Source organism: Dunckerocampus dactyliophorus, chromosome 7 (genome assembly GCF_027744805.1).
Source record: "Dunckerocampus dactyliophorus isolate RoL2022-P2 chromosome 7, RoL_Ddac_1.1, whole genome shotgun sequence".
NCBI lineage: Eukaryota > Metazoa > Chordata > Actinopteri > Syngnathiformes > Syngnathidae > Dunckerocampus > Dunckerocampus dactyliophorus.
Genome location: NC_072825.1, coordinates 20,039,640 through 20,063,391, shown reverse-complemented (window position 1 = coordinate 20,063,391; position 23,752 = coordinate 20,039,640). Strand labels below are relative to the sequence as shown.

General features: G+C 43.7%; 1 protein-coding gene across 9 annotated transcripts; it reads right to left on the bottom strand.

The window, feature by feature from the left end:
* Positions 1 to 118: 118 nt before the first annotated feature.
* Positions 119 to 23,271, bottom strand: arid1aa (AT rich interactive domain 1Aa (SWI-like)). 9 transcript variants are annotated; one of them, XM_054781269.1, is made up of 20 exons: positions 22,062 to 23,271; positions 18,663 to 18,878; positions 18,030 to 18,587; positions 17,818 to 17,922; positions 17,328 to 17,568; positions 16,222 to 16,311; positions 9,310 to 9,480; positions 8,618 to 8,930; positions 8,390 to 8,535; positions 8,209 to 8,294; positions 7,913 to 8,122; positions 7,627 to 7,828; positions 7,369 to 7,522; positions 7,072 to 7,238; positions 6,806 to 6,980; positions 6,263 to 6,388; positions 4,907 to 5,003; positions 3,883 to 4,723; positions 3,438 to 3,568; positions 119 to 3,344 (listed from the first exon to the last, which is right to left on the bottom strand). In XM_054781269.1, the coding sequence occupies exons 1-20, from the start codon at positions 22,974 to 22,976 to the stop codon at positions 1,509 to 1,511; spliced, it is 6,780 nt and encodes a 2,259-aa protein (XP_054637244.1). In that variant the 5' UTR covers positions 22,977 to 23,271; the 3' UTR covers positions 119 to 1,508. The 9 variants fall into 9 exon arrangements, with proteins under 9 accessions (XP_054637244.1, XP_054637247.1, XP_054637248.1 ...); XM_054781272.1 differs by having other exon boundaries at positions 7,072 to 7,241; positions 7,369 to 7,504; XM_054781273.1 differs by having other exon boundaries at positions 7,369 to 7,504.
* Positions 23,272 to 23,752: the final 481 nt, after the last annotated feature.

Sequence of the window (23,752 nt, the reverse complement as noted above, 5' to 3'; positions counted from 1 at the left end):
AAAAGAGGGCGCGCTAAACAACTGCAGTCGAATCAAAACTCAGTAGTGCTTCATGCGTCTGACTGCTTTGGAATACCTTTAACGCACCTAATGACGTTTGTCTGTTTCAGTGTACAGTATTAAATTAATTTTACATATGCCCAACTTGCATCATTGCAAAAACATTGAATTTGACGAAATGTCTGTTATTTCACTAAAACAAACTGTACAAAGACTAAATTAAATTCTGTATAACAAGACTTGATTTTAAGAAGCGGTAAGACAAACACCATCAAACAGCTTAGGAAGATTTAATGTACATTTATTCTTACCACGTGGAACATATAGTATAAAGATTTCATACTGAATAAATGATATTCATTGAGCCAAAAAAGGGAAAGGGGGGAATTTACATGTTTTAGCTACATAGTCTGAAATACAAATATGAAGAATTCATGACTGAAGAAAAATCGTCAAATGCGTGTACTTCATCTAGTTTGTTGGTACCAGGAAATAACAGGTTTGAGCTGTGTCTGTTGCACTACAGAGCTGTGGAGAGACCTAATCAGCAGGAAGTGGAGGATGCCGAGTCAGCCTCCATCCCTCACCAATAATATGTGAGAATAGTGACACAGACAGAGACAGACACAGGAAGAAGTGTAATGTACAACATTATATATACACACCACAGCAAAGCTGTATTTGAAGTTGAAAACCAGTCTTAAGAGGTGATTTCTTTTCATAGGGGTATTCATACAATCAAGGGATAAGAGGAGGTAAGGGTGTTTTTTGATACTTTGGGGAAGAAAGCCATTTTCTGTTTAACAACCAAACTAGGACGACATCAAAACTCTAGCAGAGCCGCATCGTCCTCTTCTGTGTGAAACGCGTTTTACAGATTGCTGTCACTCAAGAGCAGTATGGTACAGAAAATGTCCTACAATCTACTGCACACTGCACAGGCCTCCCTGGTGAAGGTGTCTATTGGCAGCATGTTGCTGCGGGTTGGTCTGACTGGTGATAATCCAACTACAGCAACTATAACCAGTAGGCCACTTTTGTCGGTCTACGTCACCTCTGAGACTCATTGTGCCCTCCAGGGGAGAGCGAGGGCACACTGCGTCTCCCAAACTCACTGTAAACGAGACAGCAACTTTGGTTACAGTTTTTGTTTTTCAGCTATTTATTTATTTATTCATTTATTTATCTTTATTAAAAAGTACTTTCCCCCCAAGTGCAGAACAGTTTCTCAACTGTGGCGGCGCTCTGCTCTCTGTCATCCAGTTGGCATTTCTTTCACAAGTAGTGTCACTTTGTGGGCTTCTCTTGATTCTATAATCCAGCACAGCTCTGTGAGGACAGTCTAGGAGCAAGGATCATTGAATGGAATCTGTAGATTTTCATAAATAAGAGTCACTTTTAACCTTTCCTTGCCCTGTTACACACAAGCCATGATACCAGGGGAAGAGGAAGTGGGGAGGGCCTCCCCTCCCCCAGAAAAATAGAGGAGCCACAGCTCCCTACAGCTGTCAGGACTGGCCAATCAAAAAGAGTACATCACAGATAACATGAGAGACCAGCGAGTTCATGAGGGGTGACACTGAAAGGTCAAGGAGCCGGGACTCATGTAGTGTGAACTCTGACTGGTTCTCCTCCACCTTGGCTAAAGCATGTAGAGCCCGGGCAGCTCGCCTCATCATGTCCGGGCTTGTGGGCTCGAAGTGCATCCCCTGCAGGTGTAGTAAAGAACTCTGGCTCTGCTGAAACTGAGTGGCGGCCAGACTATCCTCCAGGAAGCCCAGCAAGTTGCCCACACTGCCCTTCTGAACGGCAATTGCCCGTGCCGCCAGAGTATCACCCTGGGCTAAGTTGGCCAGTAGAACCACAGCCATCTCCCTGCAAACAGCTACCTTCCTGTCTCCAATTTGCCGCACAAGATTCCCATAGAGCTTCTCCAATCGACTAAAGGGTGGGGTGGCCAGGATGAGATCCACATTGTTGTCTTGGATGCTTAGCTTGCTCAGCGTCTCCAGGACCAGTCTCTGAGGAGACAAAGCACTGTGTGGACCCAAGGTGGGGAAAGGATCTTGGGCTTCAGCTGAAGGGCAGACAGCCCAGTGGAGAAGACCATCCAAGAGAGGCAAGCAGATACTCTCGGAGTAAACAGACAGGTCTAGTTGGCCTGAAATGTTTGCCAAAGTGACCAGTGTGTTCTCCCTCAGGAGCTCCAAGCAGTCCCACCACCATTCATCCCTCTGGCCCATCCCCTCCTCCGTGTCCTCGTCTTTCTCATAGGTGAGCGGGGCCTGTTTACGCTCAGGGTGTCGGTGGTGGAGCAGAATGAGGCGACCTAGTAGCAGGAGCAGGCCTGGATGCTTGGACATCTCGTGGTCATTGCCCGGAACAAAGGAGAGGCTGCGGACGATGTTGGAGATACAAACGCAGCGTCGCGCCAATGAATCCTGCCAGTTTGCTAGTGAAACAAGTGGGCCCTCATCTTTACTGTGAGGCTCATCCTCCAGGATGGCATTTGCCTGATGTGTTAGCACACTACCCACAGAAGGAATGGGTCTGTTATTCTCCTGATTATTCTCAGACACTTTTGACTCTGAACTGGATTTGTTTTCCTCCATAGCAATGGTTAGGCTGTCTAAGACTGTGGCTTTCCCTGAGGAGGATGCCTCCTTCGACCCCTCGTCTTCCTGATTCTTTTTCTCCTCTTCTATTGGCGAGTTATATTCAAGAATATCTTCTCGGACTCGTCTTTTAAGCAAACTTTGGGGCACGGGTATTCGTTCTCGACGTTCCAAAAAGTCTTTACGAGGTTCAAAATGTGTCTGAATGTGATCAGTTGAGTCTCCACCACCTGCACTCCAATGAAGTAATCCACTGTCAAACTCTTGAAGTTTGCCGTGATTGTTGGCCTGGGCAGCAACAAACGGGTCTCTCTTTCGTACCACCTTTACAGGAAATTTGTCAAACTTGCTGCCCTGTTTAAGTTTGTCCTGGGCAGATGAACACTGTGATGTGCCCGTTTGGTCAGATGAGGAGCCCTTGCACTTTCCATCGTCGCCTTGGGCCTTGTCATTGCCTTCACTGGAACACCCCTTATGCTCGTCCTCCTGCTTTATATGAGCTGGCGTTTCCATTTCTTGTTCCTCCTCATCCTCATCGTCATCATCTACATCTACATCTTCTGTAAGTGGTTCTCCCTCCTCCGTGCCATCCAAGACATCTTTCAAGGCGTCCGGATCAAGTAGTGTCCTCTGGCCGGGGTCCCCCACCTCATATTCCCGCAAGATGCCAAAGATCTCAATGAGACAGCGTCGGAAATACTCAACAACCAACTCTAGTAGGCCAGGCAACTAATGGGGAAGATAAATATGACAGTATATTATAGACATTAATACCATGTGTGACATAAATGCGATAAACCAACAACTAGAAGGAAGTCTCACCGTATTGAGATCAAAGGTGGAAATACTGCTGTCATCATAAAGGAGAATGTTGATTGTGTCCAAGGCCCAGGTACTCTCAGCCAGTAAACCAGACTTTAATGACATCATGACTCTCCAGGCCTCTGGAGTTCCTACATCAAGAAGAGGGGAAAACAAACTATGACCACCAACTCTGAGATGCCCACTCCATCATCTATTTTGGTTAGCATGTATAGGGTCGAAGGGACATGCAGCCTCTCTCAGTCTAGCAGCAGCAGAGGACGGCACTTTACAGGCAGTCCACAATTAACCAAACATGGGGAGAACTCAGAGAGAACCCGCATAAGCAGAGAGAACACATACAAACAGTATACAGACTCAAAGACAGAATCTACCCGAGATACCAGCAGCAAAGGGACAGACAATTTCAACAACACGATGGTAAAGTTCTGCTAGAGATACATACCAATATCTTTCATGGTGAGTCTCCGGCGTGGTTTCAGGAGAGGATGGCTAGCTTCGATAGAACCCATGGGGAAAGGCATGTCCCGTCTTATTAAAGGTGACTGTGCTGAGGAGGGCACTATATGTGATGCAGGCACAGGAGGGCCAGCCTTTTGCATTTTCATTACTCCGTGCATGTAGGGGGATTTACTTGGGGATGTCCTGCTTTCCATGGGGCGGGGCATGGAGGCTGGGCTGGATACTTGTGGAATGTGGTTCTGCACGCCCTGTGGGGACTGGTAGTTGGACTGCACAGAACGAGGCATCGGTTGACCTGGCCCGGCTGGACCGTAGGAAGGCTGCCGCGGTCCCATCTGACTACCCCACTGGTTTTCATGATTCATTCGCTGTTCTGATGACATCATCTCTTCAGAGCGGTTCATGCCAGGGTAACCAGGTCCCTGGGTTGGGCCCCCAGGACCACCCTGCCGACCATGGTAGTTCTGATAGTTCATGTCTCGTGGTCCCTGCCACATGCCTCCCTGAGGGCCCTCTGGGCCCGACTGCATCATCTGAGGGGGTATGGTGGGCTGAGCATTGGGGCCGGTCCCTCCCTGCATCCTGTCACGGCCAAAGGGAAATGGGTACTGATTGCCTGGGCCAGGGGGGCGGCGGTCAGAGCCTGGGTAAGGTCCACTCCCACTGTATTGATTGTATGGCTCTTGCTGTCCCGAAGAGGGTGCAGGGACACCGCCTTGCTGTTGTTGCTGTGGTGGTGGTTGTCCACCTGGGAAAGGCCCGCTGTATTCTGACTCATGACGTTTTGAGGGAGGGTAGCCTCCTTCCACCGGACGCTTGTAACTCTACACAAAAAAAGGATGACAGCGGGAAAATTAATTCACACTTTTTGCAGAAACTGAGAAACAATAGCATGGCTTTACAAAACTAGCACAACTGTTTTATATTTGTGCTACAAAGCACAAATATAACATGGTTGGAATCCAGTGTACTAAACTATGCACATTACCATGCAGTTAGACATTTACCTGCTGTTGCGCTGGGTACATTCCAGGCTGCTGATTGGGGTAAGAGCCAGTAGGGGGCGTTCCCTGCCCAGGATACTGATTACCATAGGAATCATGTCTGCAAATGATACACTGTCAACGTCTTCTTGGCCATGAAAATAAAATACATCTCTTATTCAAAGATTAATTCAAGGCACAGTAATCCCTCATTTATCGTGGTTAATTAGTTCCAGACCGGACGGTGATAAATGAATTTCCAAAAAGTACGATGCCTTATTGATAAATTAAATATTTTCGTAATTTGAACATAAAAAACTCATTTACGACTTTCTAAATGTGGGATTTAACATTAGAACCCTCTAGACATGATGTAACAAGCCATAGTCACCTTTAAACTCTCATTATCCAATAGAGAAAACGAGCCATTTAAGACATAAAGAAGACTAATGTTGTGTCGGGGGTTCAGAGTTGAGTTTTAACTGGATTTCAGCCACAAGAGTAGCCTGTCTTATTATTTTTATGATGATGATTTTTATTATTGTTGTTATGATGATTACATTATTATTATTGTGCCTTTTGTGAGATGATTCAAACCTGCAATAAAAGTTGTTGTTCCAGCGATCAAGTCTGGTGCGTGTGTGGTTTGTGTTGAAATAAATGTGTTTTGGGACATGTGGACAGGAAGTCATGTTGAGGTTTCAGAGTTGAGTTTTAGCTGGATTATGGCCACAACAGTAGCCCGTTTTATGATAATAATGATGTTATTATTGTGCCTGTTGTGAGATCATTCAATCCTGCAATTAAAAAAAGCCTGTTGTTCTGTCAATCAAGTCTGGTGCGTGTGTTACAAGTGACCAGTGTAGAATACATTTCATCAACATCTTTGAATGACTTATTTGTATTTTTTGTTCATTTAGCCATTTTTATGCTTGAAAATGATTAACTTAGACCAAGACTAACAACAATTTGCTTAAATATGCATATTTTTTTTTATTAATAATGGGCTTTAGTCAACCACAAAACAGCAACCATTTATTAATAAATTTTTGGAAAAAAGCTATAGAGTGAGATTTCAATGTTCGAACCCCGAAGTGGCAAGGTTAAATCTTCTACTCTGACAGTCAAGTCCACGTTTTTTTTTGTTTCAAGAGCACTTCTACCAACATTTCAGTCACATCACAATTGTGTGGGTCTGGTACAAATTCAAGCATAATAAAGTCTCCTTTGAGTATGCGGTCATATAACGCATTAAAAATAAAACTAAAAATTCGGCAGTCTTTTATAGTCATCTTCCATCCAATATGTAAAATGCCATGATCATATAGACAACATCGGCACAGTAAAGTAAGACTGCATAAAGAGATTTTGTTAACTGACCGTGGTTGCTGTGGTGGGAAGCGATTTGGCGAATACATCCCAGTGTCGGTGTTGGCAGGCATCATCGAATTTGGCTGAGGAGCACCAGATCCCATGTTGCCTTCTGGACCTATTCCTTGCTCAGATCTGGGAAAGAACATAATCACCACAAAGCATAGCAATAAGAAGCTATACAAAGGCTAGAAATACACAGACATCCTCATTTCAACTCAATGCAAGTCATATACTGGATAGACTGAAAAATGTGCACATTGAAATCAATTATTTCAAACAAAAGAACTGTCAGACTAAAATACAAAATGGGATTCTTGTGCACCGCATCATGACCAGATATTGGTGGTCTCTTTCAAAAAGGTCTTGGACAATTTTTTTGAGCAGTATAATAGTGATTCAGAGTGTAACTAAAGTAAATCCCTTTGTTAATTAAGATATTAATTACACATACAGTATATTTTCCTGACCTCCAAAGGAAATTAGCCTCTGGTTATCATCAACTGGCTTTAGTGACCTTTAAATTTCAAACTACCATTCACTATTTCTGACCTCCTGTCGTAGCCTGGTCCATAAGGATACTGTTGTCTGGGCCCCATTGGCATCGTGCCCATAGCCCCGGGTGGTCCTCTGTTGAATGGAGGCTGCTGTTGCTGTTGTGGCGGTTGCTGCTGGTCGCCCACCCCGCTGTTCGGGCCATGGTTAGCAGGAAGAAACTGCTCCCCAACTGAAGATGCAGTCACAATTAAAGTCAGTTTAGTGCAAATTAACTTTGCCGTTAAGGAAGCATTTTATGATCCATTCAGCAAGCCGTTTACCTTTTCGCATGTTGCCGAAGGGATCCTTGTTGGGTTCGTAGGGGCCCATTCGCCCTTGCATGTCTGGGGTGTTCATGACAGACTGATAGGCAGAGTTGGGTGTCATGTTTTTACGCGGGTAAGCGGGGTCGCTTCCTTCAGAAAAGGGGTCCTGCAGGTTAACACTGCTTCTAGGACAGAAGGAAAAAAATGAGGGTGTGAAGGATATTGTAATAGTGGGAAAGACAGGATAGAAATTAATTAGTTTCACCAATATAATGTCATTGAAATATTGTAATAGTGTTATGAGAGAGTCACCTGGAGCCGGGTGGCATGGGGGGCATCTGCGAATGCGGAGTGGAGGCTGGGGTTGGAGGCTTTAGGTCTCCGCCCTCAGCCATAGAGCTGCTGGTTGACTGAGGAGTCTGAGGGCCCTGCAGAGAGCCCGACCCAGCTGTGGAGCAGAGGGACGCTTCAGTTTGAAAGTAGAGAGAAGCACACAAATATGACAAATCACTTTAATGACATGGAAATACAAAGAACATTAGAAAAACAGTGCAAGGGTTTGGTTCTAACCTGGTGAGGGAGGTTGGACTTTTGCAGTCTGGTTCTTCTTGTTGTCCGAAATCTCAGGAGGTGGGTCTTCACCACGCTCAATCTTACACTCAAAGGCGTACAAACACTGGATGTACTGCTTTTTCAAAGAACTGGCAGCACTGCTAGATGTACCCACATTCAGGCTTGTGGCCAAATCACGCCATTTTTTGTTCTTATTCACCTGAGACACAAAGAAAAGACATAGTCACGCAAAAGAGACAAGAAGATATAGGAATACATTCAAATGAGAAAGATCAGTAACTACCTGGGTCATGCCGCCAATGTCTTTAACTGACACATACAGCCGAAAGAGATCAAGAGGTTTGCGTCCCACAGCAGGTAAGTTGGTCATGCCCATGGCCTTTTCCTCAATGAACGCCAAATAGCGGTCAACCCACATCTTTCTTTCAGGCTCTGGTCCTAACTCATACAGGCGTGTTATCTTTTCACTGGTTGTGGTGGAAGAATTGGACTTCTGTTTTGTACGAGAGAAGTTAAACCCTTGTTTACTAAGTGTACATGTTTATGAAAACTATCATTAACCTAACATAATACATTTACCTTAGATTTGGACTCTGGTTTAGGTGTTCCACCACCATCTACTTTGTTATTCATTTTATTGTTCATCTCTGGACTCGCGGCCATACCTAGACACATTGAAGGATGTTAGTAATACTACTTGAATTACTTGGCATTGAAAACAAAATGTTAAATCTAAGTGCAATCAATCTGTACAGTTTACCACTTGAGTTGTTGGCCATGTTTGGCCCCATGGGATAAGGCGATCCACCTTGCGTGTTCATCATTCCGGGCATATTGTTCATAGGAGAGCCATAAGGAGGGCCAGAGCCCATCATGCCTGGAGGCATATTGGGATAACCAGACATCCTGGATAGGGTACAAAAATCAAGAGTGTCTAGCACTACAACAGAGTCAAGTAAACCAAAAGGAGGCTTGAGCATAAACCCACCTGTTGTGCATGGAGTTAGTGGCAGGGTGTTGCATGGTTGCAGGATCCTGGGGCTTTCTGTTCATGCCTGGGGGTGGGCACATCCCAGATCCAACCTGGGGTGGCATGTTGCCCATGTTTGGGGGCATGTTTGGGCCCATGTTGGGACCCATGCCAGGGCCATAAGGACGTGCCCCTATTTGATTCGGCGGAATCCTTCCTGGGGGCATGCCAGAGTATGGCTGTCCCCCACCTTGACCTGCCATTGGACCCATGCCAGTCCCTGGGTAGTTGGCATTGGGCATGCTGCCATAGCCAGGTTGGCGAGGATAACCTAAAGAAAATAGAACATATCACAAACTACTCGATATCTGTGTATTAACACAATTAAGTGAAAAGTAGATGTCTTTCTGCTATGTGAGGCAGACTTTTCATTCAACTGTGTGCTAGCAGTGAGAGCTATGTTCCCAGAGCAACAAGCCTTCGTCACAGTCTGAGCTCTACTGACAGGAGGCTCTGCTACGTCAGCTGACTTTCTGCTTCACAGCTATTAATAGCTGCAACAGAGTTAGAGGGAATGACTAGCGATAGCTTGCTATGCTATGCCTGTGCGCTGTAGAGATGGAGGCCACAGGTTTGTCTACTCGGAAATGTACACTTCAAACAGGTAGTAAATCAAGTGGGGAAATTGTTTGATACACAATGATACACACCTTGGGGGCCATATTGTCCCCCCTGTTGTCCATATCCCCCCATGGAGTTATTTTGTTGATATGGACCCATCCCAGGATGCAGCTGTCCACCTGAAGACTGGCGTGGTGACAATGCCGAAGCAGACTGAGGGGAACCGTAAGGTGGCATCTGAGGGTTTCTCTGCATAAACCCTGTAATATTTAAAAGGAGACAGGTCTTGTTCAGAGGCCAACCAATATCTTACATCACAGTTGCACTGAATGCCCTACGTATTTAAATGACAAACCCCTCTGTGTGTGGACAGACCCTAGGTTCCCAAAGTGAGGTATGCAGATTGCCGTAGGGGGTACGTGAATAAAAATTAAAAACAGCTTGAGTATATTAGCGCAGAACACTGAGGTTTACCTAATGTGCTCGAACGCCTCATGTGAACAGTCACAGCCGGTAATGCAGTGCAGAAGAAAGGTGACAGCATGAAGTTGTTCATTGTTCTGTGTTCATTAGATGAACAAATAAGTAAGTTTGATGATGGACATTGTACATTAACTGTTTAACCTTGAGGATTTTTCAAGATCATTTACATTGTGTGCTAAATGAGAGATGTCTTCTTACGTGGTGCTGTGACTAACTACTTCTGAGCTGACATTTGTTTGCATGCGTAAGTAAATTTATGTTTTATGATTTCACAAATATGTCTTGATTTTCGGCGGTGCCTGAACACACCATGAGTGACACAGATTGAGACTTATGTGTATGGCTTTCTCCAATGCTACACAGACAAACACGTATTTTTCTATTCTTCCTTTCACCTTGTCCTTGTTCAACAATGTCAATGTTGTGCGTAAATGCACAGTGGGAAGCTTTAATAATGTTATATTCTGTGCATTTTCACTTGGTGCATAACCTGATGCAATATGTGCTCATATGTCCATTTGGCTCAGTAATTAATTCCCTTATTGATGTATGTATGCGATGTGCCTTTGTTTTCATAATTATTTATACGTTTTCGTGTAATATTAGTTGCATTGTACTAAATATTTCCATGTTGTTACAGACCAAAGCACAGCAAAAGAGCATAAAGTCCATCACATCTTACCACAGCTCGTCACCACTTAAATACTCAACACACATACAAATAAATTCACCAAACAGAAGACAAAAACTGTCAGCAGATACAGTGGTGTGAAAAAGTGCTTGCCTCCTTCCTGATGTCTTTTTTTTGTTGTTTGTCACACACACACACACACACACGTTTCAGATAAAAAAAAAATGTAAATATTAGTCAATGACAACACAACTGAACACAAAATGCAGTTTTTAAATTAAACTTTTTATTATTAAGGGAGAAAAAAAATCCAAACCTACATGGCCCTGTGTGAAAAAGTGATTGCCCCCGGTTAAAACACAACTTAACTGTGGTTTATCACACACCGTTCAATTTCTCTAGCCACACCCAAGCCTGATTACTGCCACACTTGTTCGCAATCAAGAAATCACTTAAATAGGACCTGCCTGACAAAGTGAAGTAGACCAAAAGCTCTTCAAAAGCTAGACATAATGCTGAGATCTAAAGAAATTCAGAAACAAATGAGAAAGACAATAATTGAGATCAGTCTGGAAAAGGTTATAAAGCCATTTCTAAAGCTTTGTGACTCCAGCAAACAACAGTGAATACAGCCAACCACAAATGGTGAAAAAATAAAACAGTGGTGAACCTTCCCAGGAGTGGCCAGCCAACCAAAATTACCCCAAGAGCGCAGTGACGACTCATCCAAGAGGTCACAAAAGACCCCACAACAACATCCAAAGAACTGCAGGCCTCAGTGAAGGTCAGTGTTCATGACTTCATAAGAAAGACAATAGGCAAAGACAGCCTGCATGGCAGAGTTCCAAGACGACAAGCACTGCTGAACAAAAAGAACATTAAGGCTCATCTCAATTTTGCCAGAAAGCATCTTGATGATCCCTAAGACCTTTGGGGAAAATACTCTGTGGTCTGACGAGACCAAAGTTGAACTTTATGATAGGTCCTTGCACCTAATGGACCTAATGCTGCATTTCAGAAAAAGAACATCATACCAATAGTAAAAAATATGGTGGTGGTAGTGTGATGGTCTATGGCTGTTTTGCTGATTCAGGACCTTGCTGTGATAAATGGAACCATGAATTCTGCTGTCTACCAAAAAATCTTGAAGGGAAATGTCCGGCCATCTGTTCGTGACCTAAAGCTGAAACATACTTGGGTTCTGCAGCAATAAAATGATCCAAAACACACCAGCAAGTCCACCTCTGAATGGCTGAAGAAAAACAAAATCAAGACTTGGGAGTGGTCTAGTCAAAGTCCTGACCTGAACCCTATTGAGATGCTGTGGCATGACCTTAAAAAGGCACTTCATGCACGAAAACCCTCCAATGTGGCTGATTTACAACAATTCTGCTTAGATGAGTGGGCCAAAATTCCCCTACAGCGCAGTAAGAGACTTGATTGCAGTTGGTACTGCTAAGGGTGGCCCAACCAGGTATTAGTTTAGGGGGCAATCACTTTTTATAAATAAAAAGTTTCATTTAAAAAACACATTGTGTTAAGTTGTGTTGTCATTGACTAATATTAAAATTTGCTTGATGATCTGAAACATGCGTGACAACAAGTGTGACAAACATGCAAAAAAAAAAAAAAAGAAATCAGGAAGAGGGCAAACACTTTCACACCACTGTATCATCTTACCCATCTAAAACCATCTCCTTCTTAAATTAGTAGTCTATGTGCCGTTGAAAAAGACATTATTTCTTAATTTCTTATGTGACTGTGAAAAGTCACTGCGTCCACATACAACAGCATTTTGTCCACATAAAAACACATTCATTAGCTATATGTGTCTTGGCCAATTAGAAACCCGGAATAGTAAAATCAGCTGTCTCGGTTGGGCATTTTGACAGTTAAGTTCCTCTATATAGTGAAATACACGATGTAGTTTAAAATTGGTGCGCCACTGTACAAAGACTGGTACTTGCAGGACTTTCTTCATCCTGAAGGGGTAGGGGCATGCGTGAGCTGGAAGTTGCTTGTCACGGCCGTCCTTACATATAGAGGAAATGCCAGCGTTTTTGACAGCAGCAAGTCAAATGCATTAAATATGTTTTTAAGCTCTGCTGAATGAATGAATTAATTAATTAGACTGCCAAGATGGAGGATTATATACCCAAGCTCACCCAAGGTGATCAGACTTTTACAAAGTATTTGAACTTTTCCTGGAGAACGATAGGGTGCATGTACTTCATATACAAAAACCGTAGTAGCACAAATGTCAACGCAAAGTGGCTCATGAATGCGGCGCCCATGTTTAATGACCCTTGATTGCATTTCGCTTGGTTCTTCTGAATCATGGCAGCTCAGAAGTCGAAGACGAAAAAGCGAAACTTCACTGAAACTGAGGTGGAAGTCTTAGTTGGAGAGTGGGATGCTTGTAAAATATTTTATTTTAGAATATTTGGAGGACACACAGTGGCATTACAAACAAGAAGATGATGAGCGGGTGCAAGTAGCGTCCTCGGTCAACAGGGCGCACCGTGGCAGAACTTAAAAAAAAATGGTCTGTAATCAAGAACCACATTTCCATTTTTGTGAGCATGTTTCTACATTTTTCCTAATTGATACTACATTTTAGATGAATATAAGCTCAGCAAAATCTGTTTAATTTAAAAGGACGCAATGACCCTATAAACCCTCTACAATTATTTAATTGACAACCCGATGTTTGTTATATTAATCAAACATTATCATCATGATAATAAAATAAAATTAAGTATTCAAGCGCTGCCTAATAATGTTTATGATACATGACAAATGATGCCCATCAGTGTCATGTAAAATAGTACTTTCCACAAATGTTTTAAGTCAATAACGGTGTGGATGTTTTAATGGAATGACGCCGAAATCTTCACTTGCTTCGATTGCATGTTTATTTCTAACAAATGATTTCACCTCCCCACTTAAAATGTGCGTCACTTTTTGCTGTGCCTCAAAAGTGCATACGCCAACTACAAAAAGTGGCGTACCGGTGCGCACAGTCTCACATCAAGCTGTATTTTTATAGGTACCATACTTTGCATGGAAAATGATGTATGCAACTTTTCGTCCCCATTTTTGTGTACGCAAGCCTTACAGATGAGGCCCGTGGACACATTGGAGCCGGATAATGTAGCTGGGGAGAGAGAAGTCTGGGCTTCCCTGCTTAGGTTGCTTTTTAGATTTTAACACTAATTTTAAGAAAAACTACAATAAAAAAATATGACTGGACATAATGTCATTTAACCGAGTCACGAGGCTACACTCTTGTGCTGCATTAGTGTGTATGCTAGCAGGCCTACCTCCTCCATAGTGGCAAAGCTACTGTACGACTGACAAGATGTGTCACTCTGTTCGGCGTTATTACTGTATATGAAGTGTGCTGAACCAATGCACAGAGTGAACTCTCTTCCTGCCTTTTTGGAGGTGAGAAATTAGGAAAACAGACACACATGCACACGGCACTATATGGAGGCCATCAAAATTATGAAGTTCATTTTCATATATCATTAATTTTTTCATTTATCGCAAGATAGTTTTTGTTCTGAACAAGAAATCTCTTTTTAAAATCACAAGATCTCGTGACACCCCTGCTATTAAAAAAAAAAAGAAATCCAAAGGAGTCAGTGCCTCACCAGCCATTAACCTCACTACATGTCACTGGTCTTAACCGTGGGCTGAAGTTTTACAAAAGATGATTTATTTTTAAGGCAATAATGTTTGCTTGTGGGCAATAGGCCAAAGGGCATATCCATATTTATGTGGACAAAGCCTTACTGTTTTACCTGAGAGTGGCAGTAATAAAGTATATAAGATGCACACAACAGGCTATTATTACACTTTTCAGTGTTTCCCACAAGACTGCAATCCGTCTGTGGTCTTGGGGTAACATCATTGTGCAATTTGCATAATCTGCCATGATGACATTTACAGTATCTTAGGTTTTTAAACCTTATTTAACAAGAGAACATGAAATTGACTTAAGGGTGTTGTTTTGTTTAGTGATGCGGTAGACGCGTGTGCCTTACAACACGCACAGGCATTTGAAAAAACAAACGTTCATGATGAAATCTCGCCATGTTTTAATCTTACAAGATCTTGAGATCTTGTGACAACCCTACTATCTACTTCACTGGTCACCAACCTTTTGGAGCCCAAGATCTTTGGTCTCGGCCGTGAACCTGCGCAAGATCTACCATTTGATTTATTTTGTAGAAAGAATTTTAAAGTAAATTAAAAAGTGATTGTATTTAAATACAAAGCTTTAAATATCAAAGCTTTGTGTTATTATTGATTGTTGGTGTCAACATTTCAGCTTTTTCTCAATGTGCCCTTTGCTCTATTTTGACCATTGCTGTTTTTTTTTTTTTTATTAATTTTATTTTTTTTCATCAGTGATGCATTGACAAATTAGCCACGGTCCGCAGATGGCCCCTGGGCCGCACTTTGGCCACCCCTACTTCTGTGGATCTTCGTTGGGGTCAGGCTTGTGGCGTGAACTCTATGAGCAAACTACAAATCAATTTGGCTTGTTGACTCAGTGTCGTGGGCGAGGGACGCGATGGTGGTTGAGAGGAGAGGGGCTGCGTTACAATAGTCAGTCCTAATGAGTAGCGTTTTTTGGAGGTGCACATCTATGGAGTTATTTTTGTGCCTTAATTTTGAGGTAGCAAAGGCTTATTTTGAGCCTCAACGTGCAATAATTACTGTTGCATGAGCAGACACATCGCTGTGCGCTGACACTTTCTCTCGTTGTCGCTGAACCTGTGAGCGTGAGGCAAGACGGTGCGTAAGGTGTAAGGCGTACGAGCGTGTTCAGTGATCAAAATGTGTGCCTGTTGGTCACTCTCCGGGAAGGAGGGCACTCATGTAATAATATATTTTTTTCCCTAATATTCTCGCGAATGAATCCCACAGATCGACTAGTAGCTCGTGATCAACAGGTTGGTGACCCCTGATCTACTGTATAGAGTTAAACAACAAGCTACACAGACAGTACCATTATAATATGTTCATGAGCAAGGTTGAACAGGTAGCTCCAAATGTATCTGTGCAGGTCCAAATTTATTTGTGGCGGACCTCCTGATATAAATACAGGGAAATACTGTTTTTACTTCTGCATCATGCTTGCTAAATGTAATGGGTTCAAATTTATATTGCAATTGCAGTTTTTCTACACGTTCAAATCCTTACTCTATATGGACAACATATGACCAAAAAAATAATTTGATTGTAGTCTTCAGCATATTCGTACCACCATTCTTCATTGACATCTTATTTCAAAAGAAGGTATCCATCCATCGATCCATTTTCTATGCCGAGTTGCTAGGATCGCAGGAGTATGCTGGAGCCTATCACAGCTGATTTGGGCGAGTGGTGGGGTACACCGTGGACTGGTCGCCAGTCAATCGCAGGGCACATATAGACAAATAATCATTCACACTCACATTCATACCTATGGACAATTTAGAGTTGCCAATTAACCTAACATGCATTTTTTTTGCAATGTGGTAGGAAACCGGAGTACAAAGTACACAGAGAAAACCCACGCACGCACGGGGAGAACATGCAAACTCCACACAGAGATGCCCAAATGGAGATTCAAACCCAGATCTTCCTGATCTCGTGACTGTGTGGCCAACACACTATCCACTAGGCCACCGTGCAGCAAGAAGGTATCCATCAGTTTTAAAAAAGAATAAATACATGCAGGGCAATTACATAATATGGCGTGACTATGCATTTACTGAACGTGGTTTTACAGTTACAACTGCCTCCTCTGAGGGCAACCATAAGTCCAATGCAGCTCGCAATGAGAACTAAATTTGACACCCCTGTTTTACAAGATAATTGCATTTACAGTTACCTCGGTCCGGACCCATTGGAGACTGGCTCATGCCGGGGTGAAGGCTTCCATCTGACTGCACACTTGATGGCCTTGGCGGCATCTGATTGCCTTCAGAACAATATTAGCTTGGGTTAGCATGAATTTGAACAAGATAGTTATAATTACACAGTTAACTATTAATGTGATTGAAAGGCAAGTTGTGTGTCGTATCTAGCTATCGTGTTGACATAATCTGATAGATATATACAGTATGTGTGTGTGTGTGTGTGTGTGTGTGTGTGTGTGTGTGTGTGTGTGTGTGTGTGTGTGTGTGTGTGTGTGTGTGTATATGGGATGTCCGATAATATCAGCCCACCTTCTCAATATCGGTCTGATATTGGCATAAAAATGTAATATCAGTCAATATCCCCATAATGAAAGCCAATAATAAACATAATGCTTTTTATTGGCTTATGGGCTCCCGTATTTTCCAGTGTGCATACGATGACCTCATCAAACCGCCTCTCAAGAGTGTAAACAACCGTGGGTGGCTATCAGCACGCTAGCTCGCGCCTTCCATCCATCCATTTCTATACCGCTTATCCTCACTGGTAGGAATGTTAAAATTATCTGAAGTAAGCGACGGTAAAATCTGACACTGTGTGCTCGCTCAATCGGGAGAGTCCGTGGGGACGTCCATGAAAATGCTGCTTTTGCATATGATATCAGGTGTATTTTCATTTGCATACATCTTTGTTGGGTAAATTACTTCTTCCTCTTCAATTTTGTATCGGATTTACATCGAATGTTGGACCACATCGACTCATACAATGGCTTTGAAACTCATGGATCAGAGCTTCAGGACAAGACAAGATAAAAAAAGGTATTTAGGATATAAATTCACTTTAAAATATATCTGCAGGTGAAATTTCATTAAAAATGGTCCAAAAATTGCAAAGTTAAATACACGACAGGAGAAATGTGATGTTGCACATATTGGTATCGGCTGATATTGGTATGGGAAATTGAGAGTTGGACAATATCGGCAAAAAAACGGACATCCCTTATATATATATATATATATACACACACACACACACACACACACACACACACACTTTTTTAATGTGACAAAATCAGCTCACCTGGCATGTTGGCAGGGGACAGCGGGCCAGTGCGAGGTGTGCTGGCGCTGGCAGGGGACCCCGCCGGGGAAGGTGATGGGCCTCGGATGCCTGGCAGGTGTGGAGACGTGTGAGGGGAGAATGGTGATTGGGCCGGGTTGCTTTGCTCGCCCTGACTGCTTGAAACCCCCGGCGTGCTCACACCAGGGCTCAGTGCACCCTCGGTACCAGTAGGCAGGTCATCAATAGATCCTGATAGGTCCTGAAAGCGTGTGAGGGAGCAGACTTAGAGTACATTCCGACTGTAAATTGATTAGGCCTAACTTGACATCAAAACTCTACAGATTGTCATAGTTAATGGTTAGAGTATGTAATTTCCGAGGGATTCATCTGATATACATACAGTATGCTTTGCCAATAATACTAAAATTAAAACCACAGAATAATCTACCTTTGATGGAAAAGCAAAACTGTACTTTGAAAAAGAGTTTGTATTCCAGCTGATGCATACATGACTGACCGGGAGGCTGGAGGGCCGGCCTTGACTATCCTCTGGACCACTTTTTGGCTGTGAAGATGGTGGTGCGTTTGACTGAAATGAGTCCTGGGATATCTCCTAAAAAAAAAAAAAAAGCAACACACGCTCAAGCACATTTCCAGACATACAGATTCCTGTGAAGTAAAACATGGTGGTAGAATAGGATCCCGATCTGAGGGCAGCACCTGTTGTTGAGGAGGAGGAAAGCGCTGATAAGGTGACTGCTGTGCTTGCTGCTGAGGGTTCTGTGGGTACGCTCCAGACTGGCCCTGCGAGTGTTGTGGTGTCTGGGACTGTGCCTGCTGTTGCTGCGAGGGCGTCTGCTGTGGTGGTTGCGTGGATGCTGTGAAGTTGGCCTGTCCCTGGGATCCTGGGGGAGCCTGGGAACTTGGCTGCTGTGGGGTCTGACTGCTTTGGCCCTGCTGCTGGTACGGGGACTGGCCAGGCTGTGGGGCCGATGTTTGGGAATAGGGTGGCTGAGACTGTGGGGGCCCTTGGGGTGGACCCGTTGGGGGCATATGAGGCTGCTGATATGGGGGTCCTCCTTGGGTATGCGACGCTGAACTCGGTGGTGGGTGCGGTTGTCCGGGGTAAGGGGTTTGGCCTCCTGGTTGCCCTGGTTGGGGCTGAGAGTAGGGTGTTTGATGCTGGCTGGGGTGGGGCCCCTGACCAGGTTGGCCATAATATGGGCCCTGTCCCTGTGAACCGTATCCACCAGGTCCTTGCTGTCCATAGGACCCCATCTAGAACACAAGACAGATGGTGAGCACAACTAAAGAAAAAGGCAGAAGATCAACAAGATCAATACAGCCGTATACCTGTGGACCATAGGGCATGCCGCCCATGCCTCCAGGGGTCCGTCCTTGCATTCCAACTGGGTATCGTTGAGGACCTGGGGGGCCATATCCCTGACCATGATATCCAGGACCCTGCTGCCCTGTGGAAGGACCCTGCTGTGACTGCTGACTGTAGGGGCTACCAGGACCGTATGGTTGCCCTCTCATTTTCCCCATCGGGTCCATGGGACCAGGCTGCTAAAAAAGGCAAAAACACCAACAATAGTAATCAAAAATATGAATAATCACAAGCAACACACAACTAAATAATATAAAACACATTGTTGTAGAGTTATAAATTCCACAGGGTTAAAAAAAAACAATTACTGTCTGTAAAACTGGCTTTTAAAAATTATTTCTCACGGTTGCTTTTTCCACCTATTTCGCCATCATTTCACAAGTCAACAGTGCTATATATATCCCCTTTCAAACAGAGGGCAGTCTGCCCAATTACAAACATATCCCAGCTGTGCTCCTGTTTTGAGCCGTGTCCAAGTATTTTTTTTCTCCCTGGAGAAGGCAGTTTGGCTCTGGATGAATGACACCAGAAATTAAGGAAGTACTTTCAAAACAGCCTGGGAGTGAAAGAGAAAGGAGCGTGACCTCATTCATAGTCCAATAGCAACAATAACTCTTCTTAAATATACTTACATGCTGAGAATGCAACACCTCACCTCGATTAAAAAAATATATACCAACATGGCCATCCTTTTATGTAACACCAAGAGAATTTCCGAATGTAGTGGAGGAAAAAAAAAACATCTGAACAAGCTATTTGCAAGTGGTATGCCTGGCGTGACATTTTGCAGATGCAGGGTAATGAATTGAAATAAATAAAAGCAGCACATGGCTAATCTGCATAAGACAGAGAGGAATGCAGAGAGGAAACTCCCTTGGTGGGTGAGAGATGGTGGACTGCTTTCTGATTGGCTTGGGTGGGGAAATTTGGGGGTGGGGGGGGGATTCTTTGGAGTCACACTTGTGTAGCATGCCAGACACAGTAGCGACAGGCGCACATCTTCACAGCCTGGGCAGCAAATGTTGCCCCATACTGTATTTCTATGAAGATTTAAATGAATCTAGATTTCGCGCATCTGTATTTATAATTAGCACAGAATCAAGAAAATCTCCAATGACCAAAAAAGGTGGCGTGGAAATGTGTTCATAAGAAGCACAGTAGATTGTGCACATTGCTTTCAATGTAGGGTAGCTGCAAACTTAAACACCAGACACTTTACACTGCTATAGCTACAACATTTGCTTAACTGTACTACTTTGTAATAAATTTTCAGTACTACCCCTCTCATATTATCAGCATTTTCAGTATTATTCCTAGTATATTTGCACCATAGTACACCCATTCAATATTCTGTTCTATATATTTGCACACATCTGGTACCTTCATTCACTCAACTGTATTACCTCTGTTATGTTATATTTGCACCATGGTGAATTAACTCTGTATTGCTATGTATATTTGCAGTATCTGGGATATTCTTTCCGTTTCACCACTGTTATGTACTGTATATCTTGTACCTTCGTTCATTACACAATATTACTTCCGTTATGCTACATTTGCACAGATTCCAATTCAGTCTGGTGGCAGGCTTTTTTAATTTCATCATTTATATTTTAATTTCTGATGTTTTTGTTTTTTATCCTTTCTGCACAGTATTGTTTGTTTCAGAGAGAACCGTTTTGTCAATTCTCTGTATGTAGAACACATAGTAACTGTGACAAGATAGAATTAAGAAAAAGCTTATTGAAGCTCAGCGATTCCAAACCACTGTGCAGCGGCACAGTAATGTGCCACAGGAAATTGGCCAATTTCACTTAATTGGCACGAAAAATTATTATTGAATTACTACAAATGTTCGTTTTCAACTAAAATGCGCCAGTTTCCCCACCAAGTAAGTACATTTTAGAGTAAATTGAGATGTGGTCGTCCAGCCATTGCTTCACATTCTCAATTCAAAATGTAAGCAAACAAAATATTGTTTCAACAAGCAATATGGTGGGAATGACTCATTAGTAATAGATATGACGAAAGGGGTAGGATTAAAGAAGCTCTGCTTCTTCTAACTCAATTCAAGTGTTGAATTGTGTCACTGTAACCGTGTGATGATTCTTAATATAACTTATGCATTTGACACAAACCATACCATACATTCATTGTTTCAGTTGATACAGTTTTGTTTCTAATGTAAAATATGTGCCTTGGCTCAATAAACACTGCTCTGGCTGGCTAACGAATACCTTTTGGCCTGCAACTATTCCAATGGTTGATTTGTTTGTACACGTCAGATGTAGGGGAGGAGGTTCTGCACGTGTTAGTAATGCCATCTGCACCATTTACCATCATGCATTAAGACATGCCAAAGGTAATTAGAATATACGGAATTGCATTTAACACGATAATCAGCAACACTATGTGGTGAGTTTGTATAAAGCTAGTGGAGGCTGTAATACCTCTCGTGACCGTGATGAGTTAACGTTGCTCTTATCAGCAACTGTTGCCTTGCATCACATGTAATTATAAATGGCCATGAGCTGCGACCGAGGAGCCAATCAGATCGGAGCTAGCATGTCAACCCAAGACCAACTATCTCCTGGCTTTGACAGCACGATTTTACCTCCACAATTCAAATCCCTGTTGCACGCTGCAATCTTACATTTGCAGCCTTGCAGACAGTCGCTCGATGTGCCCCAAAGCTTGGCCGTTTACGAGCGACAATCACTCTAACCAGACTCACATAAGCGTTCGTATTCATCGCAAACAATTACGTCATTTTGGTGACATTTTACTGGGGATTTAAGGTTGCTGTTTTTTTAAGATGCTACTTATCTAACAGAGGGATCATTAGGAACGTAAACGCGTTCCTTCTGTCATAGCCACCAAATTATACCTTTGCGCCAATAAATATAACATAAGGGGATCTACAAACCAACTCATAAAAAACACGATAGATTAAGTATATTCGATTAAGTATAAACAATGAGAAAGCTAACGCATTTTTTAAATATCTAGCTAGCAATGCTAGCGGGGTTAAAACGAACCGTTGTCCCTCGATGTGGATTCTAGCTTGTTCACAAAGTCGGGCCTTCGCAGCTCAGTCAAAGTCCTCAACGTTGCGTCGACTTACATCACTATCAAACCTCACTCTGGTGTCCGTATATAGCTTTAAAAAAAAGAGATAAAACGACTGTTTTGTGGACTGCTGTGAGTGAAAACACACACACGAGAGGCAGCCATTTTAGAGTCTTAGCGAACTAGCGAGACAATGGCTGGCCTACTACGTTTTGAACTAGTTAGGAGGAGGGAAGAAGACGTTGGGGGGGAAACATATCAAGTTAGGGTTAAAATGTGATTTTTTTTTTTACCTGGCTTCTAGCTAGCGGTTGCCCTGCGCTTCCCGGGCTCATAGGCGACGGGTGATGGCTTCTTTGTTGCCAAGCCGGATTGCTGCCTCCGTACTGGCCGCTAGCGCCCATGTCTGCTGGTCCCTTGCTAGCTCCCTCCTGGCTACCGTAGTCACTAGACGGGTAGTTTGTATAAGCCCTTGTGGAGCTAGGGGAGGTGAGAAGCTTATTGAGTGTCGGTGTCGATGTCGGCTGAGGGTTTCCAATGTTATATCTCTGGTTATTGTAAGATCCAGCCATCGCTGTGGGTCCTCCCGCTGGTGCTTGCTGCTTAGCTGGCTGCCCCCCAGCTGTCGGCGCCTGTGTACTGCGAGGAGAGTTCATAGCGTATGCTTGGCCCGGGTACGGCGTCCTGTTCGGGAAAGGGCTGTAATTGTTAAACTGGTGGTTGGAAAATCCTTGCTCATGCGAGTTAGGTTGATAAGAGTCCATAATATTGCTCTGCTGAACCACCGGACCTGCCGCAGCTGCCATGCCAGGGCTTTGTTGTCCGCCATGTTGATGAAAAGGGGCCCGACTGTAGTGCTGACTGTATCCGTACGACGGGGGAGGAAAAGCGGGGTTGTGGTGATGCACCATACCAGGGTGGTTATTTCCCTCCGGTCCAACAGTGTCATTCTGGCTATTATTGTTAGCCCTGGGCGGGTTCCCATTCCCGTTCTTCATCTCAGATTCCCCTCCTCCTCCTGCATTTCCACCGTCGGCGCCGTCCTGCAGATCCCCCCGGCCCGGCGATTCGCCGTCCAAGCCGGGCTGCTTTTTATCGGACTGCTTCTCCCCCGGTACCGAATCCTCCTTCGGTTCTCGATCCGGTTTTTTTAGCTCAGAAGGCGGGCTTGTGTTGAGAGTGGCGGCGCTAGCGACCTGAGCGGCCATGATATTACTCCCCCCACCTCTCTCCCTCTCTTCGGCGAGTCAGTCACAATCAAAAGCTAGCATTGAACGTGAATAATTGTTTACAACCATTTATCCCGGTGCCGATTCATCCCCGCCCCAAGAACCGGACTGAATCCGGCTGCCACCCCGGTGGTTCCGGTTCCGTAAATGGGGTTAAAGAGCTGATGGAGGCTCCATACAATGCGTGGAAAAAGAGCTAGAGAAATTGTTGTGGGAGTTGTGTTAGTGCGCCCGGGTAGAGGCAGGGAGCGAACCCAAGCAACACGAGGCTTGGTTAGATACAGCCATTTTACTGAGCCGCACGGAGGCCTGCAAAACCCGGACTGGTATCAGGCCCTGGATCGCCAACTTCGGCATTGTGTTTTTTGCATTACGCTTATTTTCTTCACATTAGAACCGAATCGTCCCACAAGTATACTAGTGCATAACTTTACACAAATCACAATACACTCAAAAAGTAGTTAGCTGTTTGTTATTTTTTCCCTTTTTGGTCTTCTATGTAGGATATTTTCAACTGAAACCACCACATAAATTATATTTATATTTTTATATATATATACACACGCACACATATACACACACCCCAATTGTTTTTCCTCCAACACTGAGCTGCATTAAAGCGAGCAAAGCCTAACCTTGCAGCAATAGACTAGCAATGCACATTCCCCCTCTTTTGCATGCCCCCTCCCCTCTGTGGCTCAGTGCTGTGCAGGGTGTGGGGGATGGGTGCAGGCTGCAGCTCTCTCACCCCAATA